The sequence below is a fragment of the Euprymna scolopes genome, chromosome 14 (genome assembly GCF_053919585.1).
Source record: "Euprymna scolopes isolate OS-2025 chromosome 14, ASM5391958v1, whole genome shotgun sequence".
NCBI lineage: Eukaryota > Metazoa > Mollusca > Cephalopoda > Sepiida > Sepiolidae > Euprymna > Euprymna scolopes.
Genome location: NC_136495.1, coordinates 99,528,854 through 99,556,480, shown reverse-complemented (window position 1 = coordinate 99,556,480; position 27,627 = coordinate 99,528,854). Strand labels below are relative to the sequence as shown.

At 35.1% G+C, this 27,627-nt stretch overlaps 1 protein-coding gene across 3 annotated transcripts in view; it reads left to right on the top strand.

The window, feature by feature from the left end:
* Nucleotides 1-11,918: 11,918 nt before the first annotated feature.
* LOC145293199 (uncharacterized) overlaps nucleotides 11,919-27,627 on the top strand; it is an 806,145-nt gene continuing 790,436 nt past the window's right edge. For all 3 annotated transcript variants that reach the window (XM_080139709.1, XM_080139706.1, XM_080139701.1), the window contains exon 1: nucleotides 11,919-13,135. In XM_080139709.1, the coding sequence (XP_079995835.1) occupies nucleotides 13,115-13,135 (21 nt within the window). In that variant the 5' untranslated portion in view covers nucleotides 11,919-13,114. The remainder of the gene's footprint in view (nucleotides 13,136-27,627) is intronic.

The following is a 27,627-nucleotide window of genomic DNA, read 5'->3' as shown; positions in this document are numbered from 1 at the left end:
CTGTACAGTACACATAGATTCGAAAAAGTTGTCACAAAACAAATATATAACAAATAAATGTTATCAAAAGCAAGATATATTACTTTTCTACCTAACTGGATATGTTTTTAGTATTTATATTTAATGTAACATGTTTATTCATCTCGAAAAACATACAGTGTTTACCGATGTATTCGTAAATTTAAAATGCCAGCCGACTCTCTCTTTGAGGCGGTAAGTTTGGGAAAATGAGTTATAAATAAAAAAAAAACAGACAAAATACTGTTAGAAACTCGCTCAATATATGCTACCGTGACATAGGCTGACATATATTCGGCGGATATTTAACTGTATTTTAACTGGCTTTTTATTTGTAACTCCTTTTCCCAAACTTATCATCTTCGAGAAAGAGTCAGCCGCCATTTTAAATTTTCCAATACATCGGTAAACACTGCATGCTTTTAGAGCTGAATAAACATGTTACATTGAATAAAAACACGGAAAATATATACAGTTAGGTAGAAAAGTAACTTATCTTGCCTTTGATAACATTTATTTGTTATATATTTGTTTTGTGACAACTTTTTCGAATCTATGTGTACAGTAAAACAAACCCGAAAAATTCTTCTTTTTTTTCCTAAAAGGTGTGAGTCCCTAGATTGTCTTTATATATATATGGTTCGTAACGAACAACGCCGAGTCACACAAAAAGCCCGAAATAAGGGTTTTGGGGCCGTTTCATTTTTGTCGAAAAAATTACCTGCCCATGTCAACGGAATTTAGCACTGTCTATATACAGTTGCGGTAACACCATTTGGCATACGGACAGGAATTGTGTCGTAATGAATAAGGCGTCTGACTACGGATCAGAAGATTCCAGGTTCGAATCCTGGCAAGTTCGTAATAACTTTAGCCGTCATTTTATCCAACGTTTACTCATTATCCTTATACTTACGATTTTGTTTTGTACATATGGGAATTTCCCATACGCCGAGTTAACCGTTGATGGTAAGACGATGTTGTGTGTACTTGATGTTGAGTGTACTCAATTTTGTGTTTGACTCGGCGTTGTGTGTGCCGACGCGGCGCGGCCGCTAGTTAATAAAAATACTTTTCTCTTGAAAAAGATCATACACAAAAAGATTGCGTAGAAATTATATAAATAAACAGTAGATGTGTTACGTTATGTGTGTATATAAATATGTTCCATAACGACGCACATGAGAAGTTTATTTACATAGAGACAAATAAAGCGTGTTAGTCTCTGTTCAAAAGGTCCGGTGAATGCGGTGACTCGGTTCTTTATGTAGAATGTTCCGGGTCGATTACCTATCTCTGCATAATAGTTTTAACCCTTGTCCCTGGCTGCTACAGTTAACACAGATACTACGCTGTGATCACAGCCAAAGTGTCACAACATTACAGATGTACGTATGTGTGGTTAAAAATATTTAACCGATAAACTATTAAACTACTGATCACATAACATTGAAATTAACAGAAAATAGTAATTAATAGGGCTATGACAACAGCATATTCTTTTCGTTGTTTTCACTCTTGAGTATATATCCGACACAGTGTTGTATATAGGTCTTATTAATAGAGAGAGTCTTAGAGAGAGATGTTGTTGTAGAAGTCTTAGAGAGAGAGAGAGAGATGTTGTAGAGAGAGATGTTGTAAGAGAGATTTTCGTGTTATAAATAGATTCATATTTATAAAAATGTTCATACTTAGAAGTGTTGATATGAGATGTAGAGTTCACATTGTAGATATGAGATGTCGAGACGTGTATGTAAAGTGTGTATGTAAGACATTCTAAACCACATGATATACAAAACATATAATGACAATTTTCACTTTACCTTTTGGTAGAATTACAACACAAAGACGACGTTTATAAAAACACATGATGGGTTTATTTCTTCTCCAGACCGGTCGTGGTTTTCTGAGTCAAGAATTCAATGCTTCACATTCTAATTTCAAAAGTGACCATCTCGCTTCTAGACGTTCGAATCCCCATGTCTGGACTGTCGTCTGTCGTCCTCAGACTCTCTCTGACTCTCCCCCGTTTCTCCCTTAACTCTAAAGTTTTCTAACTATATCTAGAACTTCCCATTTTCCATGACGTCATACACATGTTAAAACATGTGTCTTCTTTCACGTGTTCTGGACATGTGTTGCAATATTTTGAGATTAATGGGGTATGATCCCACCCAGTTGGACGATTCTATTTATAAACGATGCTGCTAAGAACTGACGAATCAAATTAATTCACGTTCTGCTACCAACCAATCAGAAACCAGAATTGCTTCATAAATATTAAACCTTTTCTGGAGCAATTTCACATGTTCTTTCCCGGGTTTCGATACGGTAAGAATATTTTGTTCTGTGGAACTGTCTACTACAAACAAGTCACCTCCCAGGACTTGTGTGTAACAGCGAACCATCTGAAACTCAAAATGGCTTACACTCCTAGAACATGCGTGTCCAAAACTTTTTCCTTTGTTTACAAAAGAAATTTTAACCTATATTCTCAGTAACCTATATTTCCAATATGTTAAAAACATGTTTATTAAATCATTTTGTAGTTGCATTCCTCAATTGAATTTTTCATAACAAAATTGACAACGCACATTCTTTTCTTGAAACTATTTTATCTCTAAGCTAAACAATCGTTTGTTTTACATTCCATTTTCTAATTCTCTCTCGTAATCTATTTCTAAACCTAATTTACGAGGTTCGAATTTCGTCTATTCTATTTCATTTTCATTTTTAACTAAATCTCTCTATTTTTATACTTACATGATAAGGGGACAGTCCTTATCATGTAGCAACAGTTAGACACAGTTAATCAGCCGAGAACCACATCACTCTATATAAAAACATATAAGATATCAACGGATACACACTCGAGAGTTGGTTATTATTATTAAACTGTTTAGCCTTTTAAAACGGGCAAAAGTTATAGGCTTTCGAGGTTTAATGAGTGCCAAATTAATGGCTGAATATGGTAAAATTTGTGTTCACTTTTGCATTAAATGCTAATCCCAATTAATCCCATTTAATGATTATCATAATACTTAGTTCCCTGCACTTTATTATAATAAAGCTCCATACAACATTTCAGTCAGATCAGTCCAATAGTTTCCAGAAAAAGTGTAATCAACAGACAGACTAACAGAAATATAGATTTACACTCAGGTTTTTTACAACTTGCCGACGTTCCTCTCCAACTGTGCGTTGCATTGTGGGAAAAGTGAGTATTTAGTTCCCTCCCACTGCAACAACTGTGACAATAAGGTTAGAAAGCGAGATTGAAAAAGTCAGTGCTCCAGAGAAGGAGCTCTCTGACCCTGCAAAAGGGCATCTCAGGCAATTTGCAATAAACTAAATTCTTCTTAAAGAGAGAAGGCAAAGCCTGGGAGTGTTGACCTCCTAGAACTGCACTGAACTATTCTTACACCATAATCAACAGGGACAAAGTCGTTACAAAATGGTCTAATTTCTGTAGCGTTTGCCCCCCCCCCTCCCCGATGATAAAAATCCCGAGGAGGGTGGCAAGAGTGACAGCTGACATTTATTGCAAAATTGTTTTATTTCACGTTTTTTCTTTGTGATCCCATAAAATATTGAATGAAAGATGTATGTATGTTCATGTATCCGTGATGTTGATATACATATCAAAGTTTATTTACAGTTCAAACGAATTTTGTGTGCTCATATGAGACTAAAAGAGAAAGTTAATGAGCTCTGCCATAGTTTTTAGTGGAAATCATTTCATATTATCCTTTGCTGTTGAAAAGACATTGGGAGGTTTTATGGCCTGTGATCGGCTCACTTGTGATGCTTGTTCTAAAATGGGCAGGGAAGGTGTTTATTGCTTGATAAATATTATTGTATCCATTAAATGTGTTCCTTTTAACCGGAAGTATTGCATGGAGCCTATGAGCACAAAGCTAATTGTAAACATTTTAGATTTTACTATGTTAGAATGATGTTCTGTACTTAGAGATATTGTGGCATATTCTTTGGTTGTACTGGTGTGCTTTCAGGATGAAGTGTAGTTATGATTAGCAGCTGCAATGGTTTATATAGTATAATTAATTATAATTAATGCGGTGCGCTTAGATCGACTGGAGTAACATCTGAGGATGTAGTTGATTGTGTGGTTGTTCTGTATTAGAAATTGTGACATATTTCTTGGCTGTAGTTCACATTTGGGGGGATTTAGTTTTGTTTTATGGCATATCAACACTTTTCAGATTATGTAATGGAAAAAAGTTTATAGGCTTCAAGCTTTTTTATATCTTCAAATATTTAATTATGGTTTTTGGTTTAGATTGGTTTGGTTGTTTTTTGTTGTTGTTTTTGTTTTTTTTGTTTTTTGGAATGAAGTGTAGATATGACTATCAGGTGCAATGGTTTATAGGGTATGATTGATTATGTACCCTTGGGTCAGCTAGAGTCACATATGAGAAGGAAATATGTTTGATATAAGTGAAGGGTATGATTATAAAGAATTGAAAGTTTCTACTTATAAACACTGGCGATAGGAACTAACCAATCAAATGGAGCCACGTTCTGCTAGCAACCAATCTAAAACCGGAATTTTCCATAAAAATATCGAATCTTTTAGCCTAAGTTTTTTTGTATTTCCACAAGAAGGATCTTGGCTCTTTGCCTGCAAAATTTGAAAGTCCGAGACTTATACAGAACAGCTACCCACCAAAAACTCCTTTTTATCTGAAAGAGTTGCACAGACTAGCTATCCATTGGAAACTTTTCTGAAATTAAACACAGCTTTCAATTCAAAAGAAAGACTTGAAATACAAGGAAATAGAAGACTTACATCAAATCTTTTTTTTTTTTTTACAAGGTAGTCACCACTTATCAAGGCCCGGAAGCCACTAGGGGATATGGGTTATTGCATATACAGTACATTAGTATTGGAGATTTGATAAAGTGCCTTACTTAAGGGGGCGGTTCATCAGGAATTTGTTTACATTGGACTTGAAGACATCCAGATTGCAGTCAGGTAGGAAACAGGCAACCGGAACAGAGTTCCACAGGCGTGCACTTCTCAGAAAGAAGCTTTGTTCATGGAATTTACGTTTTGATTTTGGCACAGATAAGAAGTGGGGAAAATTTTTGACAGTGGTTTCAGCTAGACGAGTATTTATCGTGAAAGACTGGCGAGGGGGGACCAGAGATTGGAGCTCAGACGAGCACCTGCCATGGTAGTAACGATAAAAAAAAGACAGGCTTGCAACGTCTCTCCTGTGGGAGAGAGGTGCAGGGAAGAGAAAAGGGCATCACCCACTAGACCACGAAGTCTATTTTGTACTCTGTCAAGGCAGGATAGGCTGTTTTTAGCAGCTCCTGACCATATGTGGCAGGAGTATTTCATCCTTGGACGTACTTGGCTTTTATACAGATAGAGAATTGAATTAGGGGTGAGATATCTTCTGGAGCGGTAGAAGGATCCTACCATTTTTCCAGCGACATTTGCAACTGACTTAATGTACGTGTTCCATTTCAGATCAGGAGTAAAGGTCAAACCCAGAAGCTTATCAAAACATGGAGCTTCCCCTAGACGAGAGCCACCCATTTCAATTGATGCCAGATGGGGATCAGAGCGTTGATGATGTAAAGATAGGAGCTTGGTTTTAAATGCATTAAAAGTAACCAGCCACCTCATCCCCCATTGTACCACGCGCTCAAGATCAAAGGAGAGAGAATCAGAGAGAACTTTGTCATTTATGGCCTTTGATGTGTTGCCATAGATGGTCGTGTCATCAGCATAGATGTCAACGAATGATTTAAGTATGTGTTTTGGGAGATCATTGATGTAGATCAGGAAGAGAGTTCGGCCTAGGATGGAGCCTGAGGAACTCCAGCATTAATATTGAGGGCCTCTGATTTCTGCCCATCAACCACTACTCTTATGAGCCTATCAGAGAGAAATGATTTAATAATCTAGAAAACATTTCCAGTTATACCGTAGTTGGAAATCTTGTGAAGTAGGCCCTTATGCCATACCTTATCAAAGGCCTTTGATATGTCAAGAGCAATTGCCCTAGAGAGGAAGCCTTTGTCAAGAGATTCGCTAATCCTATGAGATATAATAGTTAGCACATCTGCTGTATATCTGGCAGAACGGAAACCATATTGCATGTCACTAAGAAGGTTATTTCTGCTGAGGTGGTTGACTACTTCTCTATTTAATATGGATTCCAGCAGCTTACTCATGACACACAGGAGATGTATTGGTCTGTACTGAAAGAGAGATGACTTATCACCTGAATTCTTAAATACAGGGCTTACTGATGAGATTTTCCAGAGTGTTTAAGGCAACGCTTAAAGAGTTTTGTAAGTATGGGGGCAAGTTCTGGTTGAAGCTTTTTCAACACAATGATTGGAATGCCGTCAGGGCCAGTTGCTTTACTGGAATCAAGGTTCTTGATTAGCTTGGCGACATCACGCACAGATATTTGTATGTTGCAGAGCATGTTGTCCATTATAGGAGGAAATACGGGGAGTTGATGGCCTTTGTCGCATAGGGTAGAATTAGCTGCAAATTTCTTGGCAAATAATTTGGCTTTGTCTGATGCTGACGAGATGACCTCAGGTCCATTGATGATGGTTGGAATAGAACGCACACTTCTGTTCAAAATCCGGTTTGCTATTTGCCAAAACTGGTAGGAACCAAGCCGCTGCTCAGCTACTTTGAATTTAACGGACTGAGCATATAGCTCTCTTGCATTTTTTATTACTCTTTTGCAGTGGTTGCTGGCAGTCCTGAAGACAGCTTTAGTCTAAGTGCATCTATTACATTGGTAGCTATGGAAAAAGTGATTTTTGTGCATGATGGCAGCAGCACATTCTGGGGAGAACCATGGCTGGCTATTAGGTTTTTGTTGGAATTTTTTGGATTGTATGAATCGGTCTATGCCTAAAATTAGCCATTCAGTCCGGTCTGATACTATGGAGGACACATCCTTTTTGAACATGGAATGCAGGGGTAGATCAGATATAAGTGTACGGAAGCTATCCCAGTCAGCCGTAGAGTATGGATATACAGTACAGTGGAGAGTTACATCTGAAGACTTATTGCATTTCGTTTTTATCTTAACTGATATATCCGAGTGGTCAGAAGATCCCAGAGGAGACAGAACGGAACTTGAACATAGCTCAGGGGAAGTTGTGAGAAAAAGGTCTAGAAGGCTAGCATACTGACCGAAAGTATCAGGCACTCTGGTGGGTTCGTGAACAATCTGGGTGAGGTCATAGGCAATGGCAATATCATGACAGAACCTCCCCTCATCATCTGTCTTGTTAGAGTGGGTCAGCCATTCCACATTGTGGACATTGAAGTCACCAAAACTATCGCTCCAGAAAGTATATGACTACTGACGTGTTCCTCTATTTGTAAAAGAGTTTGATATGATATTAAGATGGAGTACTGATGCCACATCTGAGGATGTGCAATCCTGAGTACTCTTTCCTACCTTGACCGATTACATCAGCTTCGTAATCTAGTGGGAGATGATATCTTTTCTTCCTTCAGACCTCTTTTCACAGAAGAAAGGTTAATAATCCCTATTTACTTAACTCCCCATGAGAGCAAAATTAAATATAGTCAGTTTTCAATATGAAGAAAATTAAACTGCACTAAGAGAGACTCTGGATTGGGACATAAATAAAAATTGCCTCAGTCTAGAATTATTTCTCACAAAAGAAATGTTGCAATCTTTTCTTTACTCTATTAATATTCTCATATTTTTAAAATGTTTTTTATTAAAATCGCTCAAGACAAACCATGAAGCCACTTGATGTAAGGAGCTAAAATAATACTGCTTTAATGTCAAAAACTTGTTAACGATAACTGGGCCAGAAAACAGCAATCTTTCTCTCCTTGTCAGAAATTTTGCACCTGGAACGGGAGGAGAAAAGAAAAAAATCAGCAAAACAAGAAACGTTGCTGCTGAAAGTAAACCTAATATCCACTTTTTACTCTCATAAAAGAGGCTCGACTGAGCTCCAATCTAAGATTCCCTTTTCACACACCTCCATATAAAACCTTCTTGTATTCTACCAACAAAAACCCACCTTTCTTTCGACTGTGTTATTAATATTAAATGAAAATTCCATGTTACCACCCGACTGTTTCCATATTAACTACAACATGGTCGTTTTCAAGTACAATTTCAATAAATAGCTGTCAAGTTGTACTCTGGATTAATGAAACATTGTTATTGATCTTCTCATAGCACGTGCCCATCATTCAATAAAAACTTTATTAACCATTGTCCTCAAGTGACATTTGGCCTTGGTTAATGGTGAACCATTAGTATATATAAACAAATTTTGGGAGAATCGTAGAAATGTTACCATATTTGTCCCAAATTTTCTGTGTATGTCTATTTAGCAGTTTTGCATGGTGCTGAACTTAAATTTAAATATGTTAAGGCCTTGGGGACTTTTGGGGCTGAATTGGGATGGGGGGGGGGACAACTGGTGGACTTAGTCATTTCTTAAGGCCTAAAACTGCACCGCTTGTTCATTTTCACCAGGATTTGACGTCCCCTGAGAACTTTTGGGGCTAGATGGGGGGGAGGGGGAATGCTGAACTTAGTCATTGTTTTATGCCTATGTTCACTGTGCTCTGACGAGGGGGGGGGGCATGCATGCCTCACTTGTTTTTTTCGGCTTCCGTTTGGTCTAGGAGCATAAAATAACCGTCAAACTGTATTTTTATCTTCAAATATTAATTTCAACGAGAAATGAATTTCTCAATAGTCAGTTTAAAGGCTTTGAAATAACTTGCAAATTTTGAAATGTTGCTATAATAAATCAGTAATTTTGTATTATTTGAATTGTTTAGACCCCTGTTCTCATCTTAAGTGTTATTGTCACAACGTTTCAGTCGATGTAATCTCCGACCTTCTTCAGGTGTATTTACCTGAAATTTTTAACAAAACCTTGTTCCGTCAGTCATGACTGGATAGAAATCTTGAGTAATTCGCAATTGTAGTTTGAGTGTTTCCCTCACTAAGGATCGAATCTTCAACTTTCAGAAAAGTGTCACTTTTTAGAGCCGTAGTGGAGACTGTGCTGCTTTATGGTTTACAAGCATGGGCTCTCAGCAAAAGACTTGAAAGTAAGTCAGATGGAACTTACACTAAAATGCTCGGCAATGTTAAACTTAAACTGGAAAACACATCCAACTATTAGCCGTCTGTATGGTCGGTTGCCTCAGGATCTTTTCAGTAATAAGAGAAAGAACACAATATGCCGGACATTACTATAGAATAAACCATAAGGTCGTCAGTAATGTGGTACTTCCACACCCCCAGACTGAGGAAACTGCTGCTTGACATAGGCTGGCAGGAAAGGATACCAGACACAGAAGTCCTCACTCGTGCTGGACTCCCAAGCATCCCCACTATCCTGATGAAGGCTCAGCTTTGCTGGGATGGTCATGTAGCCAGCATGCCAGACTACAGACTACCCAAGAAGCTTCTGTTTGCTGAGCTCCAACATGGCAAGCGCTCCCATGGCGGCCAGAGAAACCGATTTAAAGACACACTGAAGGATCAGCGTAGAGCCGTCATCATGGGACTGCTTTAGATAGAGCCAAGTGGCGGGCCGCTGTTCATGACGGTGCCTGCAAATACGGAAGTTACTGAAAGCTTACTGCAGACAAGTGTAGAAAGGACAGGAAGGACAATGTTTTGAAGCCCTCGACATCTGCTATGATTCCCTGTTCCAACTGCAATAGAACTTTTCAAGCAAAGATTGGGCTTATCAGCCATATCCGTACTCACCCTAGCCTACAGGATGATCAGATGGTCCTCGTTGTTTCGACGGACGAACACACACACTGTGGAATCCTAAACACACGGAACATGAAACAGCTAAAGTAGGAAGACATGTTAAGACGTACACAAAATTATTGATAGAAAAGATTGGCTTACAACTTTAAGATCTTCCCAAGGCCATGGAAGATGAAAGAGTCAATTTGGTCCGGACAACACGCCCGATTCGATGATGTCACTTGTAGCAGCAAACAAAATAATGATCTACTTTCTCTTGTGAATCAATAACCCCCTCCCCCACTGAGTGATTCGGCCACACACTGTCCAATCAGCTGGTGGGGTGCATTGATTTATCTGTTCCTTAAGAAACTTCTTTAGCCCCTTTTGGGAACTACAATCAGGCAGCAAAGAGAACTCAATCTGCGGGCAGTACAGAGTTCTTTCTCCCTCCTGTCAACCTGCCATCGGACACAACAGTTTATCCACTCTCGCCATAGAAGATGACGATCAACTGGGCGATTCCACATATCAGCCCTCGCGGAGGAAACATCTTACTTCTTCCCGGCAGGTCTACTTTCTATATTGAATAAACCTTTTTGTTGTTTGTTCTTTCTTTTGTATTCAAAAATTCATAATTAGGACGGCAAACACTTGAAAGTTATTTTCAATAATAGATCCAGAAAATTAACGAGGTATTTCTCATTTAATATCGCAACACTTCAGAAGTAATTTTGAAGCCTTTAAACTGCCTAACAGAAAACACGCCTGATACGATGACTTTTCTTCCGAATTAATGCCCCACGCCCCCATTGAGCGATTTGGCCACACACTGATAAATTAGCTGGTGGGGTGCATTTGATTCATCCGTTTCCTGAGGAACTTCTTTAGCCCTTTTGGGAACTACAGTCAGGCAGCAGAGAGAACTCAGCTTAGTTTTAGCATTATATCTTCTGCACTGAATTAAGGTATTAAGGGACAAGTCAAGCAGTATTGTTCATTTGTGCTCTTTAACAAATAAAGAAAACGTTAGTTTTATCACGCGCCTCTGTTATATCAAATATCCGTCTAAAAGCCATGAGTGTCTGTTCTGTTAGCGAGTTACGTCTTTTCACGTTCATGCAACACACACACGCACATATTCTCTCTCTCTTTTTTTTTGTTTTTAAAATAACACACATGGCTAGGTTCCTGTTTCGTTTAATAGGTACACAATTGTGGAAATAACGGGTTTATAGCGCACACTGCGGACTCAGCAAACCGGGTTCAAGTTCTGTCAGAGGTACTTCAACATTCACTAATACTCTTGGAAAAAATATGCATTTATATATCCCTCCAACTTTCAAGCCTTGGTTATGCAACTAGTCAAGGAGACGGAAATGACATCTCTCTCTCTCTCTCTCTCTCTCTCTCTCTCTCGATTCCAAATGCTACTGGACTCAAACGGTTGAGGATTGCGTAACTTTTTTCCCCCTGACTCATTTATATAATTATTATTTATAATTATAATTATTAAGCCCCTTTAAGAATATTTAAAGTTGAGCACTGCCAGAGAAATAAAAACTAAAATATGTTTATGCAACGTTCACGACTTCCGCTCGTTTGAATACGTTAGATTGTCTGCTGTCTGTGCCAGAATTTGGCGTTTATATTAATTCCCTTCATTCTCCTGGCAATTGTTCAGTGATTCGATAAGGCTTAGCAAATGGAGTCAAGGTAGCTTCGTTGTTCGAATCTCCTGGCCGATACGAAATGTAACTTCCTCCTACACTGATAATTGCAGAAACAATCATCAGTTTGATTACATTTTGTGTAGGATCAGTGTAGGAGGTTACAACTTTTTTTTTTATTAAGTTGTTAGGTGAAAGTACAGAATTATTACAAAAGAACCCTCCCCTCACATGTTAAGAATAGCTTTCGAAATAATAATTTCAGCATATATATATATATATATATATATATATATATATATATATATAAGTAATAATTTTGGTACTTATGCAATTATGTTACCGTGCTGAAATAATAACGTTTTATATATATATATATATATATATATATATATATATATATATATATATATATATATATATATATATATCGTAGTAAACGTACGCATTTTTTTTTTTTTTGTAAACTCTTCCGTGGTCTTATGTCTATCATTTATGAATGTAATTAACGCGAAGCAAAGCACTAGCGTTACCTAGGCATTTTCACGATTACAATGCTTGCAACTTAAGACACGTGATAACACGTTCGAATACTCCACCCTTACACACTGGCCTTTTATCTCTATGCTTTTTGACACTTCTTATTCTCTGAAGAAAATAAAAAGAAAAAAGAAAAAATCGGCCCGTATAGATTTCTTCCCCCTATCTGTTGTTGTTGTTAAGTATCTTCACCCTGCATGATGTGGATGCTGCCTTTGGCGTTTTACCCGAGCGCAGAAAGAAAAGGAGCCAAGTTTACCTTTCCCTCTTTCCAATATATTCACACATAACACACTTTTTTTTTTGTATATATAGTTACCCCAAGCACAACAGCCTGACAATTTAAACCAGACTAACCTTCTTCGTACTGCATCATAGTTTTATTTATTATTTATTTACTTATTTTGGTTTGTTTTTCTTTTTCCCCAACAACTTTCGTTCTTTCTTCTGTTGTGAATTTAAGATTGTCGACGAATTTTGCAACGACGAGGAAAATAAAAATGTTCCGGTTTTAACAGACGGAGTAGTAGCGATACCGAAAAAAAAAAACAAAAAAATCGCTCACCTATCCTTATTTTTCTTTTCTTTTTTTTTTTTTCCATATCGCCACGGATACCTGATTATTGCACTAGCAGAGGTTTTTTTTTTTTTTTTTTTTTTTTTTTGCATTTATTCATTTATTTTGAGACAAATATTGCATCCATATGAGACGGAAAAAGGGTCGTAAAAAAAAAACTTTGGATTAAAAAAATAAAAAGTTTATAACGAACACGCACGAGCGAGATAGAGAGGGAGAGAACGAAAAAGTCCAAAATAAAGAGGAGATATTTCCTCATCCATCAACAAAACAACGCGTACATTAAAATATTGAATTGCATTTATTAAGTGCAATTCGAGTCATCCTTGGGATTAAACACATTAACAAATATTTTCTCATTGAAAAAAAAAAAAAAACAAAAAAAAAACGTGAACATTGAGGAAAAGAGAAATTACGAAAACGATTATTTGCATTATTTTTTATGAGCGACAAAAAAAATTGCAGGTGCGAACGATCTATTTTTATAAAGCTGTCAGCACTTTGAAAAACAAAACAAACTTTTTACTTACATTATGGAGGGACGTTCAAAGCAGGTAGATATTCTACTTTTTAATATTTATGTAATATTATTTTTCATCTCTGTCCATTCAATAATATCCACTTTTATTTGAAGTTTTAAAGTTTGGTTATCTTGAACTTTTCGGCTTTAAGATAGCTGCCATTAAACAGCGTTAACCAAATTAGTTCTAGCATAATAAGTTTAGCGTACGTATATAATACGTATTTATTATTTTTTTTTTTTTTTAGATCGGATTTTAAAGTTAAATTCAATTTTTTCTGTATCCTTTTTTTCATTAACTTGATAGGTGAAAGTACAGAATAGTTACAACCCCCTCCTCCCCTGTCAAAAATGAACTTCTAAATAATAACGCTATTATTTCAGAACAGTCCGTATTTTGCATAAGTACCCAATTTGGTTCTATTGATAATTTGATGAGCAGACGATATCGTAATAAGTAATGATTAGGTTATATTACCCCAGCATTTTTTTTTTTTTTTTTTTTTTTTTTTGTCATTAACTTGAACGAATATCACATTTAGAACTGTCGCGGGCAAGTAGTTTTTATGATATTAAGACCTTTATTATCCAATGTATTCCTTATTGTTTTCACTGGCCGCCATTTCTGCTTTTGCGCGTTCAATTTTTGTGCGCACGCAGAAAGAAACATGGTGACCACTAAAAACGATAAGAAACACATTGGATAATAAAGGTTTTAATATAATAAAAACTACTTGTCAGCGGCAATTTTAAATGTGGTATTTGTTCAAAACAGGGTGAATACCTATAAAAATCAACTTTTTAAAGGTAAGTCTTTAGTTGGTGCTCTAGCGTATTTTGACCATTTATTGAACCAAATTGTCCTTTTTCATTTTAACCCTTTGGAATGAAGTCTGCAATGTTTCTTTTCATTATCCCGATAAAACTTTTCATTAATTGATTACAAGCAAATGTTTTTCTGATAATTAAATAAATATTCGATGCTTATTCAAATTGGCAATTATGGCAGCAATTAAAAGTAAAGAACATACAGAAAAGTCTGTATGATGTACGTACTCGTTACAGAACAAAAATGTCATATCCCAAAAATTACGTACATATCGATCAAGTAGTTTGTTTTTTTTTCAAACTAAGAAAATCCAAATTTACGATTTTATTACTCAACATCATTGAACATAAGGCTTATTTTTCACCCCGACACTTCGATTTGAGTTGCCCCCTTTTTCTTATTTCATCATGGCTGACGTTAGTTTTAAAATTTAATTTGCTTAAAAAAAAAAATGATAATACTTGATCAAAATGTGATTTTTGGACTATTTTCATCTTCATTCCGTAACTGGTACGTATGTCTAAGATTTTTTTGTGTTTTCTTCATTTTTGATTGCCGCCATGAGTGCCAATCTGAATAAGCACGAAATATTCCATCAGTATTGTATAATTTTAAAGATTATCCATATTTATTTGCTCCCCCACCCAGACGAGAATAAAGTTGAACACAAAACCAGCTTTTAATTTGAGGGCAGTGTAAATCACCCTCTACACCCCCCACCCCCTAAAAAAAACGGCACACCGGATGTAAACAAAAACACCTGATTTGCTCCATCAGCACTCTTTCACAAACGAGAGCGTCCGAGCCACATTGTAATAAATCCACTTACTCCATTCGAAAGAAGGAGGTAATGCCTGGAATGACCGCCCCCCCCTCTTTCCATTAGAACTGACATCTACTACTAAAGCAATATCGTTATGCTAATTGAAACAATTTAGGCACAAAGCCTTAAAAAATGTGGGAATGGGTGATCGATGGTCATCATCTGTTTATCTTACTCTTATCCAGACAAATGGCATGCAGTGGTGACTGGTGCACTGGTAGTGGTGCCGTGATGTCCGAGGCTAGCTTTTTGGTAGTATGCTTCTAGTATTGTAAACGGTTAAATTTTACTTTTACGGCAACTCAACACTCACTTTTAAAATGGGGATTTTAAAGGTTTTCCGGTCTACTGAAAACGAATATCACATTCAAATTTAGGGCAGACAAATAGTTTTCTGAATATTAAGACAACGTATTACTTAATAAATGTCAATGGCGACCACCATTCTTAATATGGGGGAGAAGTGGAGTGTTCTGTAACACGCATGCGCATTCGTACTTTTTCAGGTAGGGAAAAACATGGCCGCCAGTGAAACCTTAATATATTGCATTGGATAATAAATGTCTTAATATCCATAAAACTACTTGTCTGCGCAAGATTTAAATGTGATGTTCATTTTTAGCATACCTGAAGACCTACGTAAATCGTCAATTTAACGGTGAATGCTAAATCGTCGTTAAAGTAAAAAAATATATATACTTGTGAAAGAGTATGGATGTGATGAGCTGCTCCGATCCTCTACTCCTCTGCACACTGTTGATCCAGACATATTAGCAGTCACCACAATACCACATTTACTCTATCAGCATCCTACTTGTAATATCCTCAACAGTTTGAATTATACTACATTTACTACAGATACTACACTTTACTCCGAGATATGATAAAAATGTCCTTATTAACTCAACATTATCGTATCATTTTGCACGTTATTGTGTAATAATTATACACACGCACATATATATATATATATATATATATATATATATATATATATATATTGGTACTTGTGTACCTATTTACCGCGCTGAAATGTTATTATTTAAAAGACCATTCTTAATGAGGAGGGTGTTTTGTAACTATTCTGTACTTTCACCTAATAATTTAATAAAAAAATATATCGTAAAAATTGAATTTAACTTAAAATAGCACAATTGTCCGGTCGTAAAATACGCATATTATATTTTAATTCATGCAGAAATCTTTATTATAAACAAAAATACCGTTCCTTTAACAAATGCAATAAAATAAATGAAAAGAAACTGAGACATGTGCATGCGAGTAGTGTTTGTTTTTTTTGTTTTTTTTTAAATAGTTCACGTCTTGTAGTGAAAAAAAAAACAATACTGTAGCGCCGCTACAGTGTAGCGGCGAGCGAAACCAAAACCTAAAGACATTTAATCGAGTACCATAACCATTATACCAGGTTGACATTACTTTTAAATAGTGTTTTCAAACCAACTTGTACTTAAGATCAGGAAGTTGTCATATTTCACGACCGCGCTTGCGCAGTCGTGAAATAGTTGAAACCATAAAAATCTTGTCGTCTCCCACGTACCAATTTTTCAATTTTTACACCTTTAGCAGCCTTTTTTTTTCTGGATGAATACGGATTATAAAGTTGTCTATATGCCCGAGTATATATATATATATATATATATATATATATATATATATATATATATATATATATATATATATACCAAATTTCAAGTCTGTAGAAAAATAATTCGTGAAGTATAAAGGTTAAGAAGCGTCCTCACACACATTTTCACTCGAAATTCAATATTTCGGTTTTCAAATTTCGCTGCAATAATGGATAAGAACCGGGAATTGTTAGTTGGACGTGCAACATAGTTAACATTTGATTATTTAATTCCATGGCTGACATTTTCAGATGATAAAAATCTTTTAAAAAATTAATTTTAATCAATTTATTCATTTTGTACAATGGAGTTTATTTTAACTCGATTTGCAATTTAAAGTGATCGAAAACTTATCCAAGAGATTAAATCTATCCAGTGTTTTGTACGAACAGCATATGAACATGTCTAGTCTATATATAAAGGAAAGTCTGTACGTGTGTGTGTCCAGCTAAAATTCGGTATGATGCCAAGCTGAGTATATAGTAAAAATAAACTGTAATATTTATTCCTTTATGGTAACTAGCGACCAATTTAGGGCATCAAGGATCAGAGAGAAAATACTTTCTCTCATTCTTACAGATAGTTGTTTCAAAAATAACACTGAAACTAGGTCAGTAAACTGATGACGTTTTATCTTTCTTTCTATTGCTATTGCATACCTTCCATCAAAAATGATGTAATAGAAATCAATCTCGCAAACGACCTCGTGTTTGCTTAGCTTGTAAAATGCCAGCAGAAAATGTAGAACAGAAGACAAGCATACTTTTGTGAATCGCTCATTGGTGAACATATGCTATTAATTTGCATATGTACACAATTGGTAACTGTTAAATGGGACGAACTCTAAAGCAGGGCGTTGTGGAGTTTTTGTTGACAGCTAAGAACGAGAGCGAACGGTGGAAGAATACACGAGGATTTGTTGTGAGTTGAGAGAAGAAAGGAAAAAGACTTTCGAGCATTGTATCGAAAAGGACGGTTTGACACTGTCAGTTTTTTGCTTTTCCATTTTATAAATGACGAAAATAATAACCTAAATGAAAAATAACTTACTTGATTCCATTTTTTTTTTTTTTTTTTTTGTAAAGTAGATTTCTGAATTCATTTCAGACTGTGAGGTGTTTTAACTTTAAAATTTTTACCTTTTTTAATTTTACTTTCGCGACCCCCCCCCCCTCACCACTTGAAATCCGAAAGCTAGAAAAAGGGCTTTTTTTTCTTGCTACCTTTTGTGGGATGGGACAGATGTATCTATTTATATAGGAATATACAAGTAAATACGCATCGGGCTTTATTATATAGATGTTAAATAAGTTGCCAGAGAGAGAAAGGACGGTAGGGGAAGAAGGCAATCGAGGAAAAAGCTGCGTTTAAAAAGTTTCTCGGATATCCAATTCTCCTAATCTCTTCACCGAGTTCTTGAGAATTGTACCAAATAACTTGTTAGTTAAAAACAGCAAAACATTTGAAGTTTTGTGTTTTTCCTGATGATAACGCTACTTGGTCTGTAAGGATAATGCGGAAAGTCCTAAGGTTAGAAAGTGACTTTTACTTGAGCTACAACAAAAATATTTTTTAAAAAGCTGGACCGTGTGAAAGCTATAAAAACGGATAACGATTATAGTCGCAACCGTGAAGATGCCATAGGTTCATAAGTACATTTGTAACGTTATCCGGAAACCAACACGTATCCTCGGTCGCAAAGGAGACAAAAGAATAGGAAATAACTTCAACTCGCTTTGTTTGTTTTTTTGTTTTTTTTTGTTTTTTTTTTCAATATTTATTTCCTCATTGTTAAATCTCGAGTGATCGTCTTAAACCTCATTCACGCCTCTAACGTGATCTCTAACGTTCTTTACGTCTCCAACGTGATCTCTTTTTTAAAGTCTTTATTTTTTCCTATCGGTGACGTCATTTTGTATACGCGCGTCCGCGCTATGTTAAACATTGATGTGATTATAGTATACAAGTAAAAGAACACGACATTGATCGAATGAGCCACAGTTCCTATATTTCGATTGCCATCGGAATCTGTGAAATCACCCATTCATCAATCAAATCTATTTATTGCCTGCTCTAGTCAGGAACCTACCATGGTGCGTCGGGAAGAAGCTTCATGTGTCGCCCTGCGATGACTTGGTCCACAATTGATTTTAGTCTACATTGCAATGTTGATTTTATAAATTTATATAGTTTGAATTAAAGTTTAAAAATGCAAAAAAAGTATCACGCTTCAATTGTGTTCTAAACAGAAACGTTCATTTCGAACGCATTCTGCCCGTCTTAACAAAGAACTTACTGTTGATTTTTATACGCCGAGCTCTTCTGCTTGTGCAATGATAAAACGTTTCAAATGCACTTGTGATATTACGCTGTGTAAGGTCAAAATTGGACTGTTCCTTCTTTAAAATGATTTCTTCTATTTTTTTTTTCTGCAAAAGTGCATTGAGCAGAGTGTTGATTATGTAGCAAAGTAAATTCTGGAGCACAAAAGGTCACTCGTTTTAATGGTACCACCCTTGTCTTCATAACTCCTCAATTTTTGAGTTAAAAAAAAGGAGGCTTTACATTTGTGGTGACCATCGTAGATTTTGTTTATGTTTCCACTTTTCCAAGTTTTAAGCCATAACTCTGCATGAACTGATAGTTTGATAATAATTAGTAGCTTCCACTTTTAATGCTTAGAACCGGCAGCAGAATCACTAAAAGTCAATGCTGATAGTAATTCTCCAGACGAGGCATGAAGCCACTTGATATAAGGAGCTAAAAAAGATAGCATTTTCCATAGAAGTGAGCCTTTCTCTGCATTATCATTATTTTCGTGGCAAGTGTTAGTTTTAGCTTAAATTTACCCCCCTCTCTCTTGCCAAGCTTTCACAAGAAGCTCATTTAGCTGCAGCAACAATTTCCCCGACTTCTATCGGTGCCTAAATCTAAATGCAAATTCCATAAACAAAGTTTCTTCACTAGAACTGTCCGCCTGTGGAATTCTGTTCTGCTGGCCTGCTTTCCAGCTGATTACAATATAGTCATTTTCAAGTCCAATGTGAATAAGTTCTTGTTGAACCTTCCCCCTTAAATAACCAAATTATACCTAATTTCCGACACTTAACAATTACTACGCTGTTGTCCTGCTGACCACCGTACACTCATTAACTCGTATCCTCGAGCGACTTTTAGGCCTTGATAAGTAGTAACTCCCATGTAAAAATTAAAAAAAAAACAAAAAAAAACTATCAGTTCGTGTTGATTTGGGGCTTAGAATTTTGGAAACTAGAAACGTGAATAGCAAAATCTATGTCACGGCAATAATTTTTGGTCACATTTTGGAACCTCTTTACTGCTTTAATAGAATATGAACCGACTTTGAAATCTAGTGGGCTGTGTCCCCCTCTTCTCTTGTCCAGTATACAATTTTTTTGCCTTCAATGAAAAGTTTAAAATAACATAAAATGTATGTCAAATTATTAAAAAAAAAAAAAAAAAAAAAAAAACTGTCAACATAATGGTGGCTTAAAGAAAAACGTACTTATGTACACTGCGTTTCTTAACGTTTCTCTTTCTGTTCCAGAGAAAGTGAAAGCTAAGTTGTTTTGGGGTTTTTTTCAATATTCGCTGGTTTATTTTTCTAACGTTTTTTTTTTATTGCGTTTGGAACTTTCAAATTAAAACAACAACAGAAAGTACAAAGAGAGGAAGTGAAATTTTAGACATATTCTAAAATCATGTAATAGATTTTGATCGAAATTGGAAGAATGGATTCTAAACAAAGTTTAGTTGCATATTCTAATTTTTAATCATCTCCATTCTGTTAGGACGAGTTTTCTTCTAATTATACGTGTGTGTGTGTGTGTGTGTACACACACACACACACACACACACACACGCATTATATATCTACTATTATATAAAAGGAACTTTGTGTGTGTGTGTTCATTCCCTATGAACTCAAAAAGAGCTGGGCCAATTTTCAATTTCACAGGAAGATACTTGCTGTGTCTACGTAGATTTTGCATCTAAGTATCGAAAGAATCCGATTAAAGAAGGAAGTCCAATTTTGACCAAAGCTAGCACTTTTATGCAACTTAACGTCGCGAGTGCATTTGAGAAATTTTATCACCGCACAAGCAGAAAAGCCCAGCCTATAAAATCAGCTGTAGATTATTTTAGAAGACAGGAACGCGTTCGAAATGAATGTTTCTTTTTAGAGCATAACTTAACCATGATACTTAATTTTTGCGTTTTAAACTTTAAGTGAAGCCATTATTTACAGATAATTTGATAAAATCAACAGTAGAGTCTCTATATTGCAATGTAGACAACAATGTATTATGAATTAAATCACTGTGGGGAGGCATGTGAAGCACTGCGGTGGGTCCCCGACTAGAGCAGTCAATCAATCGATTTGATTGAAAAGTTGGCGATTTCACCGATTTTGATGACCAATATTGAAAATGTGGGACATTCATTGACTCTCCGTCAATCCAGGGCAACGTCGGGTCTCCCTGCTAGTATAATATATATATCAAAACAAATATTCTTGAAAGAAATTGACACGTCATGACGGTTGCTTTTCAACTTTTCAAGCATTTATGTTTTAATTTTTATATCCAAATCTAAACTTTTAACTTGCATTAAATTATCAGGAAACATTATGGGAAGACCTATCAGTGCTCTTCAGAGCACCTTTACCTGCATTGACAGAGTATTAAACCGACTTATCTAGCGTGGGGAGGGGGTCTACTTCTCTTCAATACAGTCTATTTCTCAAAGAAGAGAGGAAAGAAATTTTTTTTAAAAAAGAAAAGAAAAAGAATCTGTCTAGAATTGGAAATATTCATGGATTTTGACATCATTTGGGTAATTCATCCAATCGGACAAAGCTAAGAATTTCAGAAGGCTTTAAAATGAGAGTCGACTATGTTTTATGTGGCTGGCACAAAGACAACTATAGCAATAAAAAATGCTTACGTAAAACGTCAGGGGCGGAGAACTCGGGTAAGAACACAAATCCTATTTACACCTGTGATCTCCTGATGCGTATCTTACTTAAAAATTGTGAAAATAAAAATTGAACATTTTAAAAGGAGTTGGTGAACATGTAAGCATATGTGCACGGTATTTACGTTTTTGCCAAATTTTTATTCTATATATAAAAGTCAATGTTTGTCTGTGTGTTGCAGAAATCTATATATTAACAGAACATTTAAGTTTACAAGAGTTATACTTTTCAAAGAATCTAAAGAGACCTTTCAAATTTTCTTTCGATTCCATATGAGGGTCACTAGGGTCAGTTATCGGTTAGGTCTATAAAATAATATTAGAATGTACAGAAACGAAGTTCACATTGTAAAATATATTTTTTTATTTCATAAAACAAAAATAAGATCTAAAATTTAAGTCTTAAGCTTAAAAAGTCTTAAGAAATTAAAAAATATAGAGATTACTGAGATTAGCAAAAACGGCTTGCAGGTCTCCAAGTGCTACTTGAGTTTCATAGATGAAGCCAATCTTCCGTTCTCCATACCTGAAGATTTGTTTTACCATGTAACTTTAGTATCCGGAGATATGCATATTAGTTTTCACATTTTCCTATACTTATATCTATCTACTAGCAGGGAGTCCCGGCGTTGCTTGGGATTGAATGAGGATAAACGAATATTCTACACTTACAATACATTTAATATCATTGAAATCGGTAAAATTGTCCATTTTTACATCATATCGATTGATTGCTGGCTTTAGTCAGGAACCGACAATGGTTCACTGGGAAAAAACTTCACATGCCTCCCCGCAGTGTCTTAGTCCAAAATAAACTCTAGTCTACATTGCTCTGTAGAGAACCTACTGTTGATTTTTATAAAATTTCTGCTTGTGCGGTGATAAAATTTCTCAAATGCACTTGTCATGTTAGTTTGTATAAGGGTGTTAACTTTGGTCAAAATCGGACTGTTCCTTCTTTAATTGGATTATTTCAATTATATATTTTTTAATATTTATCGGAGGCATTCTGATAAGAAAAAACTATGTAAGAACACCCCCAGACACATGCTGTACATTTGTGTGAACGTTTTTTAACAACTCGGTCCAGCCGTTTCCAAGTCCATAGAGAACACTCACACACAGTGCCTTATATATAGCTTTAAAAGATTTATGTGAAAGATTAAAAAACAAATAGATATACAAAGATTTATTATTTGAATGCATCGTTTGTATGTTTTTGTTCATACAGCACATCACTTCTCCATTTTGATATCCTGGATTAACAGTCTTCTTAAACACTTATATATACTAGCAAAGATAACTACGCTTTACGATAGACTTTGCTGTACACTTGGGATTCGCTTCGTGGTTTCCCGAGCTTACAACAAAGTCCCGACATTAACCTTTGACCTTGAAAAATCGTGTGTATCATCTCTAGGTCGGAGACCATCATCATGTCAGGTTTAGTCAAGATTGGGCCAGTGGTGTGGGATGTAGGAGAGTTGTACACACACACGCGAGTACGAACGCTACTACTTATATATATATATATATATATATATATATATATATATATAGATAGATAAATGACCAGAAAGTCTATTCTAAATTTCAAAATATTGTCCATCTTACCATATATTTCTTTTAGCACGTAAAAATGTTCAATTCTTGACAGCAAAAGTTTCATAGCACAGGATCAATCATGCAATTTTTATGTCAATTTTTAAATCTATTCTGGCCTGACTCATCAAAAGAATAGGAACTCCTCAACTTTCAAAGAAAATAAAATGAATATAAAAGTTTAACGTTGATGACTTCCTATTCTTCTGATGAGTCAGGGCAAAATAAATTCATGGACGACATCTTGAAGTTTAGAATATAGACTTTTTGTCATTTATTTGCATATGCTCTGTAGTTACATCGAGCTTCATAAAAAAAGGATTGGTATGAATAAAAAGTGAAATATTGTTGAATAAGCATATTTTCCCCATATATATATATATATATATATATATATATATATATATATATATTGGAACGCTGAAACGGAATTGGGAATCGGAAAAATTCGAAATTTGGGGGGTATCGGAATTGGAAAAAGTTGTGCCTGTTTTCTGATGCCAAAAACGATTCCTTTATCGTTTTTATTTGATTTTGTTTGAAACAAATTATCCCACTGCTGGTAGTAATTATAAAATAATAAATAGTTATTGATTTTAAACTAACAGTAATACTAAAATCTGTAGATCATCCCGCCAAGAAGTTCGTTTTTACGTTTGAAAAAGTATTAGTACATTTAACATGTGTTTTTACAGTAATCGGGGGGGGGGAGAATAGCAATTCTATAGTTAAGTATTTAAGGATTTATTCGAATCGGGATCGATAATTGTATTGGAATCAGGAATTTAGTAGAGAACCTGTGATTGTATTGGAATCAAGAAAAAAATTGGAATCGTCCCATCACTAATATCTATAGTTTTATAAAGTTAGGTATGTTTATGTATTTGTATGTTGTATGTGATTCAATCCTAAACTAATTAACCAATCCTTATGAATTTTGGAATGCAGCTGCTGGTCATAAAAGGTCGTAATGTGATCCGAAGGTATTAGACATCAATTAATAAATATTCTCCAACTTTTAGATTCATTTAAAGTGATTTTAGAGTGTACTACCACGGGCACAACCTGTCATTGTAAAATTCAATATTTCAGATTTACATAAAATCTGATTTATAATCATTAGACTTAATTGAAGCAAGGTTCTGTAAATTTCAATTTTTTTTTTCTAAAGACCCCATTCAGATAAAGCTATACATTTTTAGACATTTTCTAATATCCAAATCACTTAATGGATGTTGATACAAATTTGAATAAGGATTCTAGACGTAAGTTTTAGTAGCGTTATGCCTTGATTTTTAACCTTGATAAGTACTGTAAAACTGTTCTCTGTGGAAAATTAATTTTATTTTTCCTGCGACAGATGTACTAGTCTATATAAATAAAACCGTAGATGTGTGTGTTTAACCGATAAACTCTTAAACTTCTGATCATATAACACTGAAATTAACATGAAATAGTAATCCTACAAAAAGAATGGTTTATAACTAGTAAAATCTTTGTTTCAGTGGATGAATAATGCGTACAGATATATGTTGGCAAGTTGAAATGCAAGAATGTTCGTTTCAACTTGCCAACATATTTTTATTTGTTTTACGCATACGCAAATTTAATCATAGGTAGAAGTCATTTGATTTTAAATCTTTCTAATCTATCTGTCAACAGTTCTAACAGCAGGGAACTGGAGCATTAAGGAACGTGGTTAGAGTGCTAAATATTTTGGTTTTGGTTCTAGATGATGGCACACAAGCCATTTTTTTTTTTTTAACTTTTGAAATCAGTACTATGTACTGTCAAAAAAAAAAAAAAAAAAAAAAAAAAAAAACACCCGTTATTATATTGTGTGTATGTGTTTTTTTGTCTGTCTTTCTGTGCGTTCCATTTATTTTTTGGAAACTACCGAGTCAGTTTGGCTGAAATTTTGAATAGACCTTTTTATGATAAAGTTCAGCGAATTATGACGTTCATTCTATGCACCATTATGAATTTATAGGGCTTAATCGCCACAATACCATATTTACTCTCATATTGGTAAGTATATAATAATATACACGGCATAATTACATTGACACATCACTAAAGTTAAGCAACGATGAGCCTGGTCAGTACCAGATGGATGACCATTTGGGAATGTTAGGCACTGTATGTACCTCGCCAGAATGTAGAAATTTCCAGGTTGGTATCTGGAGGCACGTTTAATCCAAAGGGAGAGATGCACTCTCAGTCTTCATTAAGACGTGTATCTAGAAGGAAAACTCGGATGTAAAACCCCGAGGTGAACTGTCTCTGTTCAGTGGCAGCCATTGCACCGACTAAGATTAGCAGTTGTACCAAAAAGTGTGGTTGATTCTGCAGAAAGCCTTCACTAAAACAAAAAAATAAAAACAAATTATCTGTGTGGATTTCTGAACAACTTAGCTCTTGTGGCAGACCTCATACATACAAATCAGCAGAAGTATTCTCATATTGGTAACTATTGGGCCGCTCTGCCTTAAATCTTATAGAAACCTTTTTTTATGATAAGCTGTAGCTAACTAAATATTATGGTACCTGTTTGATGCAGATGTAGGAATTCTTACAAGCAAATCATGTTAAAAAATTGGTTCTCAACGGATCATCAGTTAAGCACGTGCAACAGATAGATAGATAGATAGATAGATAGATACTGTCTCACTGCATTAACTGAAGTGTACTGTCCCAGAGGGTACTGCTTGGTAAATATCTGCTGGAATTTCTCTAACCCTTGACCTTTAAACTTTTCCATTCAAATACGGCCCTCATTATATAACTTTAGTTTATCATTTTCAGTTCTTTGATGTACACTTCATCTTTTTTGTTTTTCACCCACACACACACACAGTAGCAAAAAATACTTATTATTAAATGAATACATTTAAAGAGGTTAGTTTTCTTTCTTTTTTATTTTTAGTACCCGTCTCCTAGCTTTTATGTACAGAGCTATATGAAAATAAAACTATGAAATTAGAAATTATCCAAATTATTTATTCAAACAAGATTTAAAAAGAAGCATTTTGTAAATAGGTATTCTAATTTCATTCTATAACCTAGTATAAAACTATCTTTTTCTTTGTTAAAAATAACATTTGAGATGACAAATCAGACATTCTTTCTGACAAGCCAATTATTATTTGTTATTGTTTGTACCATGTTATTAGCAATATAATAATGTACTTTTTATTTAAGAAGTTGCTTAGTTCGGTCCACACCATTGTTCCAAAAGTAAAAATCAAACAGGGGAACAACTGATATTTTTAATTGAATATAATGAGTTGTTTATTTACTACTAAAATTGTATTTATTTTTTATATAAGTTTAAAAATAAAATGACTATGACATCCCAGGCAATGTCGGTTGGTCCAGCTAGTAATACTTATTAATGAGTTTGCTTTTTAATTAAATCTTTCTGATAATGACTTTTATTAATTGGCTAATACTTATCACTGTTTACCATTATAAAGACAATTTTTTTCTCAAACATGGTATACCATCTTTGTGACATAGTTATGATTACATACAGACACCAAACTTCTATTATAATAATTTCTGAAAAAAAAATTTCTTTTTTCAGTAACTGATGTCATTTCCATTCCACCACTACCTATGTGTTATATTACATTTCTTAGTTAGGGTCAAACACTTGCACTCTATGGACTCTGGCCAATTGCATTTGTGACAACCTTAGAGTAATGATGTTGGCAGAGATGGTGAGGGTTTAAATTATACTTTTTTTTTTCTTTTTTTTTATACCTACGTTCAGTTTCGACAATTTTCACCTGTGGTTACTTACCAACCAATGGCACTACAAAGAAAGACACAACTTACTCACCGAGAAAATGAGATATTTTTATCAATATAAATTTACCATGACATATGCCAACAGATGGCGTTTGGGTTTTAATATTCATAGATTTTATATTGCAACTAGAATGTCTCATTTCCAGCCAATGCCGTGTGTCACTTTCTGTATCATTATTAATGATAGTTGTTGAAAAGTGTTCCCTAGAGTGATCTCTACAGCTAATGCAAGACTCACCTGTTCATCTCCTCTAAAAAGGACTAAAGAGATGAGAGGAACAGGGCAGAGAACTCTTGTGTACATTGTTAGGCTGGGAATCACACGTGGATTACAATGTTTGGCTTAGTGCCGTTTTTTTTTCTCTGACCTCTTTTCTCTCTTATATAGACTTATGTATATGTGTACTAGCAGGGAGATCCGACGTTTCCCGGGATCGAATTAAAATCAACGAATGTTCCACACTTCCAATACTTTAATTTTCATTGAAATTGGTGAAATCACTTTTCAATTAAATCCATTGATTGCCTGCTCTAGGTTGGGAACCACAGCAGTGCATCAGGAGGAAGCACCACATGCCTCCTTGCAATGACTTAGTCCACAATACATTGTAGTTTAAATTGCACTGTAGAGAATCTGCTGTTGATTTAATAAGATTTTTTATATAACAACTTGAATTAAAGTTTAAAATGCAAAAGTCAAGTATCATATTTAATTATGCTCTAAACAGAAGCATTCATTTCGAACCCCTTTTTTATCAAAGAATCTATAGTTTATTTTATATGCCGTGCCCTTTTGCTTGAGTGGTGATCAAAAA